We start from the raw sequence: 12,768 nt of genomic DNA, 5'->3' as shown, positions 1-12,768 counted from the left end.
ACATGTTACTAATTTAAAAAGCTTTAAAAAAATCTTTAAATGACTTTTTATAATTTTCTTTGCGTTTCCATCCATCCATTCATCTCCATCCAGTCATACGCAGAGATATAAATACTTCACATCAATAGGTGCCATGTTTGGCTTCACCCAAAGATGAATTTGGAACATGACAACTGTTCTCTGTAATAATTATGTGACATAATCCAAGTTTTGGAATCTGAGTTTCTATCGATGAATGGGATAGTGACTCACACAATTGTGAGTCTTCAAAAGCAGCAATTTATGTGAAACATGCAAGCCTAAAAATTGTTAGTACTTAATAAACAGCCACTGTGGCTAATTATTTACTCTTAGTCTAAGTCTTGGCATCTGAAGAGTCTAAAGTTCGATGGCAGATGCAGGCAAGACAATGTCATTTCAGGCAAAGATGATGGGCATCAAGAAGGAGGCCAAGGGGAGTACTTAACATTTTCACCTAAGAAAGACCCTTAGTCCATCTCAGGCATGCTGGGAAAAGGCACAGAAGTTCCTCACAGGCGACATTCCCCCTGGTGACTCACTCCATATACACCTAATGTAGCCTTACACTAATTGTAGGTTCCTACTGCAAAAGGACTGCCCATAACTGTGCTTGAATCTGGAGAAATTATTCAAAGACAAGTCTCCGCATCGATCTTATTTCAGTGTCGCAAAGATGATCAGTTTTGTAACAGCAATTTGACCACAGTTGGATCATTAAGGAATTTCTGGAGCCTGTGAGGGAGTCACCTCTTTTGACTGTCCAAACAAAACGACTAGGGAGAGTCACTCAACACTGGTCTCAGTAGTTCTCCAAGCTGCCAAGCAGAAGCTCCAGCTAGAAGTAATTTAAAAGTATGTTTTGCCGGGCGGCGGTTGAACATGCCTTTAATCCCAGCATTCAGGAGGCAGAGGCAGGTGGATCTCTGTGAGTTCGAGGCCAGCCTGGTCTACAAGAGCTAGTTCTAGGGCAGGCTCCAAAGCCACAGAGAAACCCTGTCTTGAAAAAACAAAAAACAAAAACCAAAACAAAAAAACCAACAACAACAACAAAATCTGTTTCAATTAGGCTCCTTTATATTTTGGAAATACTTGATATTTCTGAGTATTTTTAATCATAAGGCATGTGGTTTGACCTAAAAAAAAAGCACAGGAACTTTCACTGAATAAAAATTTAAAATCCTTTCCATATGTCTGATTTTGATGTTTAAGAATATTTAATGTCATTTTTAAAGAGCCCCATATCTCATCTGCATAATCATGGACAAAAAGTCTATAGGCATATGTTTGAATGCTTAAAGCTTTAAGCTTTCAAGCCACATGGAGCGATCATTTTCAGAGGTGTTTACAGCTCTGCTCCAAAGACAAATGTGTGCTAAGGGACCTGTCTGAGGAAGCAGTCTGTGCTGTTGATTAAGGAGAAAGGGTGGTAACTTCCGGAGTCTTGAGTTTTAGATAGGCTTCCTTCCCGTATTTTGTTGAGTTTTCCAACAGTTATGCACACACCCACACTCCTTTTCACTGTTTCTCTGTCTTACTCCTACATCTTGAGAGATAATATGATACCGCACCACACTATTTTATATATTTAACTAAACATGTACACTGTCCTGAGGAAAAGACCTGAGGAAATTCAATTAGAAAATGTAACCAGTGACTTTCCCTACACTAGTGACTTCACTTTCATCTCCTTACTAGGCATATGTAATGTGAAAAAGTGATCTATCCAATTGTTCAAAATATGTCCAATAATACTGTGGAGCCAGCATTGTTCTTGTACTGGGGCAGAGCAAGGATCCTTTGGTTTTGGGGATCTGCAATCTAGCAAGAAAAGTCAGGCCAACAAGCAACCCAGAAGGTCAGAGATGGGGACGAGAGAAGCAGCAGAGGCGATGAAGGATTCTGGGACAAGGGCACAATATACATAGCATAGTTGATCTCTACAGAAGGTAACATCTGATCAAAGATTTAGAAGCTAGGAAACTTAGTTCTAAGAGTCTTTGAGAAAGTATTCTGCACAGGGAAGTCAAGGCCAAGAAACCCAACACAGTGGTTTTCAACGTTCCTCATACTGTGACCCCTTAATACAGTTCCTTATCTTGTGGTGACCCCAACCATAAAATTATTTTTGTTGCTACTTCACAAAAAAATATATTTTGTTGCTACTTTTGTTTGATACTGTTATGAATCCTAATGTAAATATCTGTGTTTTCTGATGGTCTTAGGTGACCCCTGTTAGAGTGTTGTTCCACCCCGCCAGAGGGCACAGGTTGACAACCACTGTTCTAAGACATCAACACCTCGATCTTGAGCTACCATCCTCTAGAACTGTCAGAGAACAAGGCTGTTGCTTCAGAGTCTGTAGTGTTTTGTTAAGACAGTCCTAGGATATTAATACAGATAGTGAAAGTGCCAGAATTATAAGGCTAACATTTCAGGATAAAGAACCTGGATGTTAAGTCTCCCTTTTCTCCAGCCAAAATTCAAAACTCCCAGCTGGCATAATTTCCCATATCTGGCTTGTGGGTTATGGTGACATGGTAGTTACAGCACAGGCATCGGGCTAGACCTTGATCACATATTAGGGGCATCATACTCATATCAGTGGAATGATAAAATAATGATTCTTGTCAAAATTGAGTATATAAAAATATGTGTGTGCATGTGTTTGATATGTTATCCTTGAATGTAACATGTATTCCATAAGTGGCCTGCTTTTTTCATCCATGGGGAAAAACAGTGAGGTCACCTCCACATGATACCACAAGTCTATGTTTACATTGCCCAAATCTGAACTAAAATGTTACCTCTGCTTTGAATAGTAAAACAAGCAGAATTGACATAAATCATATGTCTTCACACAAGACACATTAATACTCAAAAGGTACCAACCTTTTCTATTAAGGTGGATTATGTTGTTAAAACATCTGTTTAATCTTGATTGAAAAAAAAGACCATTGTTCAGGAAAATGGCCGCTCTAAGCTCTGATTAATAACTTTTAGGTTTGGACACTGCAGAGAGCTGCTCATGTGATGTACAAGCTGGCAGAGCTGCCCTGATTTCAGGCTTAATCTGCTTTTGGCAGCACCATGGGAAGTGGGGCAGACCAGCAGTCCTGGGAACCAGGGATTAATTCATAACTTTTGACATCAGAGAAATACGAGGGAAAAAAAACCTGAATGAAACGTGTTTCATGTAAACAAATGACAGAATGTCACAGACTTAAAGTTACTGCAAAAAAGCGAAGGACAATTTTAAAAAAGTGAATAAAGGAAATGGTAAATATTTACTCTAGAGTCAGATTCTCTCTTTCTCTCTCTCCCTTCCTCCCTCTCCCCCTCCCCCCCCATGAGTGTGTTCACACGTGTTCTCCCTGCATTAACCCAGCACCTTGTACACAGGTAAGCACTGGCCTTGCCATGAAGCACTTTCCCACTGAGCACAGTAACTTCATCCCTGAGATTAACATTTGATTGCGATAAATTATAGAAAGATTTTCCATGTTAAAAATAAAACATGTCTTTAAAAAGAAAAGCCGAGTGGGGACAAAATTTCACTTTGGGGTAGAGAAAATGTTCTGGGTCTAGGGAAGGTTGTGGTTTAAGAACATCTTGGATATACTCAGTACCACTGAAGTGTTTACATTATAAGACGTCAGATTTTAAACTCATGTGAATTTTGCCGCAATGTTTTAAAAGTAATGTAAGACTAAAGCACGCAATGATGACATTTAACAGCGATATTAGAGCTGAGGTATGCACACCCACCGCATCTGCCTGGACCTAGGTAAACGCCTCTGAGGATGTGAGCAGAAGGCTGAATTTCATGGACTCTCGAGGTCAGGTCACTCTCTCCTGCTGTGCACACTCTGAACCTTCCCAGCCTCCCTTCTTGCCTGTTGCCGACTTTGTTTGGCCTCCTGTAAGTACTCCAGAGTCCAACTCACTTTCAGGCAATGATATCCTCTTAGCCATCGTCCCTCATTTAAAATTGTCCCGCAATACAGTGTGCCTTATTAGCGTCATCACGCAGTATATTACAACCTCAAGGCCTTAACGGAATTATCTGAGTGCCTTTTGTTATACAGCCCTAATTGTGTACTGCCTAGGTGACTTAATGGAGTTTCTGCCCCACCCTTATCTTGCTCATCTCTGAAGATAGGGTGCCTGAAGGCCAAAAGTTCCTCTTCAGGTGAACAGACCAACACCCGGCTGGCTAAAAGATGGCTCCCAGAGTGGCCACCACAGAAGCTCCAAGTACGTGATCAGTAGCATCCACTACCAGCATCATGACTGATCATAAGTGCCATCACGAGAACCAAACAGACCATAGAAGCAGAAAATAAGATGTGAGCAGGCAGCAAGTTAAATGGCTCAGCTTTTATAGAGCTGACCAGAGTTTCATCCCTGGAATCCACATAAGGTAGAAGGAGAAAACTGACTCCACAAAGTTGTCCTCCCACCGTGGATGCTCTCTCCCAACACACACACACACACACACACACACACACACACACACACCATTGGGAGGAACAGTATCTAAACAAACCAATCCAATCAAACCTTTAAAATACCATACCTTGGTACTCTATTACTGTAACTTCTTGGTGGTCTTTTGATGCAGAAAGTCCATTTGCCTTATGATCTAAAACAGTAAAACAGATGGGTGGTTAATATGGCAGTCTGTTTTCAAATGTTTGAGTGGGATACAGCATTCAATAAGCCAGCATAATCTGAGTAACAATTGTTGCATAATTCAGAACATATATAACATAAATTATCAAAATAGGGAAACCATACCACACATATCACTTTCATTTTCTGTATGGTGATTTGGGCTTTTAGCATTTCCCAAGTGGAATCTATAGCTGGAAGTACACTCTCCTCAGCACCCCTGAAAACGAGCACGGCCTTAATTTACCTTATTATGTAATGTAATGTCTGTCCACCCAACCATCCAACCAACCATCCACATATTCGTCCATCTGTCCACCTGCCCCCTACATATCTATCCACTTATCCACCCAACCACATATTCATCCACCTATTCACCCCATCCATCCACCTACCTACACACCCACCCACAAATCCATTCATTCAGAGATAGCTTCTCAGAGTAGACTCAACTCTCTTCTTTTTATGTAGTCTTTTACTCTCTCATTGACTCAATTACCATTCTTTTTCAAAACAAAAACCAAAACCAAACAAAAAACCTTCACAAATACTTATTAATAGCTCTGATATCTCTTTTGAGATGAAACTTGCAAGCCTCCCTTTCTACTAGACACCTGTATCTCCTTTCTCTACTTCCACCACACACTCATGGGCAAAAGCAACAACCAGCTTGGTTGCAAACTTTCTTTTATTTCTACAAATTTCATCACAGTGAAATACATCACAATGCACAGGGTTACTCATACCAAAATCTCACACTTTGCCCAGGATACACCCATACAGGCTGATAATTCTACCACCCACTCAAGTGCTTTGAGTATTTGTCCATTTTGCTCCTATATTCATCCATGTTCCTTGTCTCAAGAAGGTACGGAAATACCCAGAATGAAGCAAGAGAAAAATAGGACACACCTTGCCTCATCACCTTAAAATAAACACTGGTCAGGACAGATGTGAAAAAATAGATAGCTTAGGGGCTGGAGAGATGGGTCAGTGGTTAAGAGCATTGTCTGCTCTTCCAAAGGTCCTGAGTTCAATTCCCAGCAACCACATGGTGGCTCACAACCATCTGTAATGAGGTCTGGTGCCAGAAGGCTGCAGACATACACACAGACAGAACATTGTATACATAATAAATAAATAAATAATTTTTTTTAAAAAAAGATAGCTTAGGCAAGCATTTGAGAGAAGCTACCATTACTAAAATATACCTGCTTCCCAGACTTGTAAAAGTTGGCCAACATGGATCTTGGTATAGAAAGCCCCAATAATAATATGCTCAATGATGTGGGATTTCCCTCTGTATGCTCTATTCCCCTCTGTATGCTAAGCTAAACCACCATATATATTTTAAAGGTATCGTGATTTCATAATTTGGGTCTAAGGATAAATTACTTTGGAAAAAAGGTTCTTCTTTCGTTTCCACAGAGGATGAGAACCTGTAAAATCCTTCCAGACTAATGTGGTTTGATGGACAAAGATCCCCCAAAAGGTCACTGTAAACACCCCCCAAAATTACTTTGCCCAACAAACAACAGGATGCAATTTGGAGAAAACTATGCCCAAATTCCCTAAATATTTGTTTATAAATGTTTGTTTACATGTAAAGGGACTGTGCTATAGAGATTTGCATTGGTATGGATTTTGGTTTATACAAATTTAAGGTCAATTTTGTTATACTGTGTATATGTATTTCTGTTCTTGATTAAGGTATTGTGTTTGTGCAGCTCATTTAAAAATGTAATGTATAATTAAAAATACAGGTTAATAGATAATCATCTATAATAGTCAAGCTTGTAGTCATGTTAGTTAGATTTTCTAGGTGTATAGAGATATATTTCAGTTAGTTAGATATTCTTCAAATCTTTCAAAGAGCTACGGAATATGGCATTTAAAATGTTTTAAAAATTTAGGACTTTTCATGACAGTGAGACACATTTGCTCCTGTCAGCACCAATCTATTTCAAGAGGAAGATGGGCATTGAAGAGGCTCCTTATGGAGTTGGTTAGCCATTTGGGTAAGAAACTGTTCTTGCCTGGACTGCTTGATTACTGTGTGAACTGGACATGTGAATTGGACATGCAGGACCCACAGAAAAATGACTACTGAACTTGCCTAAAGGTGAGACAGTCCTTTGGGGTTCCTGCTTAATGAAAGAATAGAAAGAGTCTGCTAGACATTCTGCAGAACACAAAAGAAAGAGACTGACATACTGCCAATATAGGCGGAACTGACTGAAAGTTCCTGCTTCATGGAAAAGTCTGCTGGATACTACGATCCTGTAGGCTGAAGATTGATGCCCCAATGGTATAGTAAAACTTTGGGTGACTGTCCAGGCAGTGAGATGTCTCTGTCAATTCTAGAGTTTTCAAAGTTGCTTATAATGCACTTCTTGTTTACTTAGGTGGAGTTAAAAAATTTATAGTTATAGTTATAGTCTTTCTTAGTTATAATAAAAGATAAAGTAGATATAAATATTGTAACTGTAATTCTTGCTTGATATCTGTTTTGTTGTATGTAATTTTTCTATGTTAAAGTTAAAACCTTCCTTTTATTTAAACAGAAAATTTATGCTGTGAATACCACTGGTTAATAAAGACGCTATTTTGGGCCTGTGATAGGGTAGAGCAGAATTAAGCGGAGAAAACTAAACTGAATGTTGGGAGGAAGGAGGCAGAATCAGGGAGAAGCCATGGAGCTTCCTCCGCCAGACAGACACGCTGAAACTTTGACTTCGTGGTATGTGCAGATTAATGGAGATGGGTTAAATTAAGATATACAAGTTAGCCAATAAAAGGCTAGATCTAAGCCAGGCAGTGATGCCACATGCCTTTAATCCCAGCACTTGGGAGGCAGAGGCAGGTGGATCTCTGTAAGTTTGAGACCAGCTTGGTCTAGAAGAGCTAGTTCCAGGACAGGCTCCAAAGCCACAGAGAAACCCTGTCTTGAAAAAAACAAAAAACAACAACCACAACAAAAAGCTGGGTCTAATGGACCAAGCAGTGATTTTATTAATACAGTTTCTATGTGGTTATTTCGGGTGTGAGCTGCTGGGCGGTTGGGAAACAAGTGGCCTCCTACTACAGCTCAACATGTACTAAGTTCTTAGAGGTCAGACAGCATTGCCAGTGCTTCTAAAGTATGTACTCATTTAACTCTTGTAAGAATTATCTGTGGTTATGGCTTGAATATGAAATGTTCCTCCAGCTCTTGGTTTTATTTTGGGACATTTTGGAAACTTTACAAGGTGTGGTCTTGCTGCAGGAAATAAGTCACTGTGGGGTGGGTGGGGTATTGGAGCTAACTTGACCTTGACCCTTTCCTGTCTCCTGCTTTCTGCTTCCTTTCCACCACTGGGTGAAGAAGGTCATTCACCCCATTATAATACTGCCATGGGGTTCTTCCCAGGCTCTTTAGGCCAACCACCCATGAAACAGCAGCCAAACTAAAATGCTCCCATCTTAATGTTTTTCTCAGGCATCTTAGTTAAGGTATGCATACATAACTAATATAGTGCCCACATGGTTGCTTACACTCTACTATCTGATATTCTAGTCTGTATTACACTGTGCTATGTCAGGCACAGCGCCACATTTCCCTTCAGTTGAACTATGAACAAGGACTGACAGTTAATACAGATGTCACGTGGAAAGGTCCTAGGTCTATTCTAAGGCAGGACTGGGGAGATGAGAAATTGGTATTGATGAAGACAAAGGTCTGGCTCTGAGCACAACGGGAAGGTAGAAGTGAAGAGACCAGTGGTAAGGGACACCGTGGGAATCTCAGAAGGCTCTTGACCAGGTTTTCTCAATGCTGATATTATGACCTTTGGGGATCAGGTACTTTCTTGTAGGAGGCTGTCCTGTACACAATCGTGTAGTTATACCATCTCTGGCTTCTATGTACTAGATGCCGGTAGTATCTTGTCCATATCCTGACATCTAAAACTGTAGAGATGGACAAATAAATGTGCCTTGAGAGTGTGCTGTGGGAAAAAGAGAAAGTGTGGTGTGGAAATCACTTGTGGTTGAAAACCCTGCTCCACTCGGACTAGCTAAAGAGACATAAAAATACAGCAGTAGGCTTAAGGAGAACAGATAACTGGGAGCTCCAGGATTTTAAAGTTCTTGGGAAACAGACATTTTATAATGATGAAAGAGAATTTATCATGTTTTTGGAAGGGGAAAAAATCTTTCATGTGAGCTGGCATCTTCTCTTTGGCTTATTTATCTGTAGCCATCAAGGCAAAGTTTTTATTTCCCTTTTCACCTCTTAGAAGCATGGTAGCATGCCGCACGGTAAGTTAAAACTCTCCAGGTTCTCCAAGACTTAAGTATCCGGCTCCTCAATCTGGGTTTCGGTTCTAAATTGCAACCTGGTGTGGGTGAAGACCCTGGTCCCTAAGAATCAGAAATGCAAATGGCTGTCCAAGGCATGAGGCCACTGGGCTCAGTGATAGAGAGGAGTTAGGGCCACCAAAGAGTCACTTCAAAACACTTTTGGCTTCTGTGTTTCAAGAACCATGAAAACGGTCCAGGGAGTCTCTTCAAATCTCCTTTCTGCTTTTCCCATAGACTTCACCTGCCAGCTGTTTCTCTCCCTCCCACATTCCTCTGAAACCACTCACCTCTCCCTTCTCCAGAGCTACTCCTAACCATCGTCTTCTCTCCTTCCCCATTTTACTCTCTAGTGTTCGAAGACAGAGCCTGTACCTTCAGCAAACATAGTAGGGGTCAAGAATACAGCTAAACGAGATTCTCACAGGTGGGCTTAGGAAAATGTCGGCCTTCTTTTCTCATCCTACATCACATGATAAAAATCTCTGGATTATGTTCCAAATGTGAAAGGTGTTAACCTTTCCAAGGACACTTTGAAACCTCTGCCTTAGTATCCATGGCAGCTCTTGGTTATGACCAACAAGTCCTGTGATTTTTTTTTTTCTTGAAGTACTTTAGTGGACATTTCAGACAAAACAATGAGGACTAACATTCTCTGGAAACCAGCTAAGGGGAAACCTGAGCAAAAGAGGAAGAGATAATCTTTGCTCCCTTCACGTTGCCCTGGCTTTGAACTCTCCAAACACCACACGCCCACCAAGTGTTTATTTTCTTCATCTGGCTCCAAGGCTCCCATTTATCCCAGAACTCAGCAACATAGTCTGAGACTGGACGGTGAATTTTTTTCCCTTTTTGTCAATTTCAATTTTCTACTTACTAAAACTTCTTTTGAAAAAAAAATACATATTCTTAAATTTCAAAGACCACTAAAAGTTCTACGGAAAACAACAACTTCTTCATGAGTTGTACTCACTAGTCCAGAAATTTCACATGCATGTATTTCAAAGTTTAAAATGTTTATTTATTTATTAACACTTTCATTTTTAATTATGACTTTTATTTACTCTTAAGAATTGCATGCATTAAAAAGGATTGCATACAAATATAAAATGAAATATGATCATTCATCTTTATTTCGTCTTTATTCACCACCCTCTAACTCTCCCTGTATCCCCAAAACACATCTCTCCCCTCCCAACTTCATGGTCTGTGTATGTATGTATGTATGTATGTATGTATGTATGTATATACTGGTGACCTGGGTTTGACCCTTGAAACCACACAGTAGAAGGAAAGAACACACACACACACACATACACTCACACACACACACACACATTACAAAAGCTTTATTTTGGTCTATACTTGGCTTGTGTTTTATATTTAGTACTCATCCCACTGATCTGGACTTCCTTATAATTTTGATGAGGTAATAATGAATAAAATAGACAAGTAATAACAATGGTGACAGTGGAAACCTACTCAGTTCTCTGTCCTGATAGACATAAAATGAGTTCATGGCCTCATCATGAAGTAGAGTGCTGAGGCCAGCATCTTGCGGATTCTAAACTGTCGCTTCGATTCTATCACAGGTCCAGTCATGCGCATCTTAAACAGCCATCTCACCTGAACTATGACAAGTAGACTTTCACACTCGACATTTGGCCAAAAAACCTTAGTTACTGTCTTTTAATATTTGATTTGAGTGAATTTCAAAAATTGGACCTCTTCTAGTTGCACACACTCTCCTGATGGCCTGTGACTGTTTCAGGACAAAGCTCCATGGGCCCCAGAGATTCAAATGTGAACAGAAATTCATCCAGCCATTTTTAAAATGTTGGGTGGCTGACTCAAACTACTGTGTGTTTGTGTGAGCTCACAGCTAGGGTTGCAGGGACAGCTTTGGAGTAAGAGTAAGTTAGAGAACCGCTTTTACCAAAAGAAAAAGGAAATTATAATCCTCGGATTTACAAGAAATGAGCGTAGCTAAATGTAAGTAATCTTCGCCTGTCAGTCACAAACATGACAGTCGGACAACGCTGCCAGGCTTTGTTTCCATGTTCTGCACTTTAAAATAAATGGTTCTTATTCTTTTGGCTTCCTGAACACTAATCAAAGGAAACCTGAAGCAACAATAAGCAGGGAGGTTTCCCTTGGCTTTCAGAGCCCTTCTGTTAGCGTTTATGTCAGTAGAATATAATTGGTAACGCGTGTGTAAAATGGAAAGGCTCAGATGCTATGAGTCATCATCTCACCAGAGACTTGGAAAATAATATCCATAAAACCCTCTATTTTAAGGATTGGGGTTTGACAGAGCACACGAATGTGTCTATAAAGCCATTGTTCCTGTGAGATCCCCAGTGTTTCAAAGGTGGAATTAGCAGACCACAGTCCTTGGAGACCACTTCCTGTATCCAAGTGCTACAGGAGTCAAACTGAGGGCTAAATGAATTCATGAACAAGAACCCCATCCTTGTATGCTGTGAAAGACAGTAATAAGAAAGTGTCCTTCAGCTGGACGGTGGTGGTGCACACCTTTGATCCCAGCACTCGGAAGGCAGAGGCAGGTGGATCTTTGTGAGTTCAAGGCCTTAAAAGCCGTCCAGAGAAACCCTATCTCAAAAAAACATAAATAAATAAATAGACCTTTTAAAGCTAGAGATGTAGATTAGTGAGAGAGTACCTGCCTAGCATATATAAGGCCCTTGGTTCAATTCTTAGTACTACTGAAAACAAAAAAGAAAAAACCTGCTAGTCTTGAAAATACAAAAATATGCTTATTGACAGGTTCTCCCTACCCAATGTCCAGGGCCTTGGGTGATACCAGGCCAAGGCTGGCCAAAATGGGTTTTGCTTAATAAGTCCATTTATTCTACCTTATAAGTCTTCTGCTTCAGAAAAACATTTAAAACATTAGCAAAGTTAATGCAAGATATATGCTCACTCAAAGATTATAGATCTGACAGTGTGGTGACATTAGAGAATTCTTTTGATATGTATTTATGCTACACAATTGGTATTCTTAACTGCTTTAAACAAATTGAAAATATTGGAACATTGAGCTGTTCTTAGTGACCTGAAATTGCTTAAAAAAAAAAAAAGCACAGAAGTACAACTCAAAGGTCACAGAAAGTTTAAAACAATACTAAGCATGGGTGTGGGCAGAGAGAGTTCGCTAGGAGGTACAAGCTCTAGCTTGCATCTGATGCCTAAGTGATTGTTCGTTTGGGAATTTTTTTTGTATGAGTGTTTTGCCTGTATGTAAGAACGTGTACTGTGTATGCACCTGGTCCAGTGGAGGTCAGAAGACATCAGATTCCTCGGAACTGGACAAGCAGATGATTATGTCCTGGGAACTGAACCCTGGTCCTCAGCCAGAGCAGCGATTGCTCTTACTGCTAACCCTTCTTCCTAGCTCCTGCTTAAGTGATTTTATAAATATTAAAAAAAAAATCATGGACTAACCATTTCTCTGTCTCCTGACCAAAACAATCGCTGGACAATTTTTGAAACTGTGTGTTTAAGACATTTCATGCTGGTTTTCAGATTTTCAGAGACAGTAATGGTGACTCAGAACCAAAGTTCTCTTCTTGGACTCAAGCTCAAGACCTAGGCTTTAGGCATTTGCCCAGAGCTAGTCAAACTGGAGAAGTCATGTGCAGTAGTAGACTCAGACACGATTGGTTTGGTAATTCTGTTTCCTTGGTTGTTTTATTTGAGTTTTTTTCATATAATATA

General features: G+C 40.1%; 1 protein-coding gene across 1 annotated transcript in view; it reads right to left on the bottom strand.

The window, feature by feature from the left end:
- Jam2 (junctional adhesion molecule 2) overlaps positions 1 to 12,768 on the bottom strand; it is a 55,448-nt gene that overhangs the window by 21,339 nt on the left and 21,341 nt on the right. Inside the window, exon 2 of the mRNA XM_075959045.1 lies at positions 4,598 to 4,663. Within this exon, the coding sequence (XP_075815160.1) occupies positions 4,598 to 4,663 (66 nt within the window). The remainder of the gene's footprint in view (positions 1 to 4,597; positions 4,664 to 12,768) is intronic.

This window comes from Microtus pennsylvanicus, chromosome 1 (genome assembly GCF_037038515.1).
Source record: "Microtus pennsylvanicus isolate mMicPen1 chromosome 1, mMicPen1.hap1, whole genome shotgun sequence".
Lineage (NCBI taxonomy): Eukaryota > Metazoa > Chordata > Mammalia > Rodentia > Cricetidae > Microtus > Microtus pennsylvanicus.
This window is presented reverse-complemented; position numbering and strand designations above follow the sequence as displayed.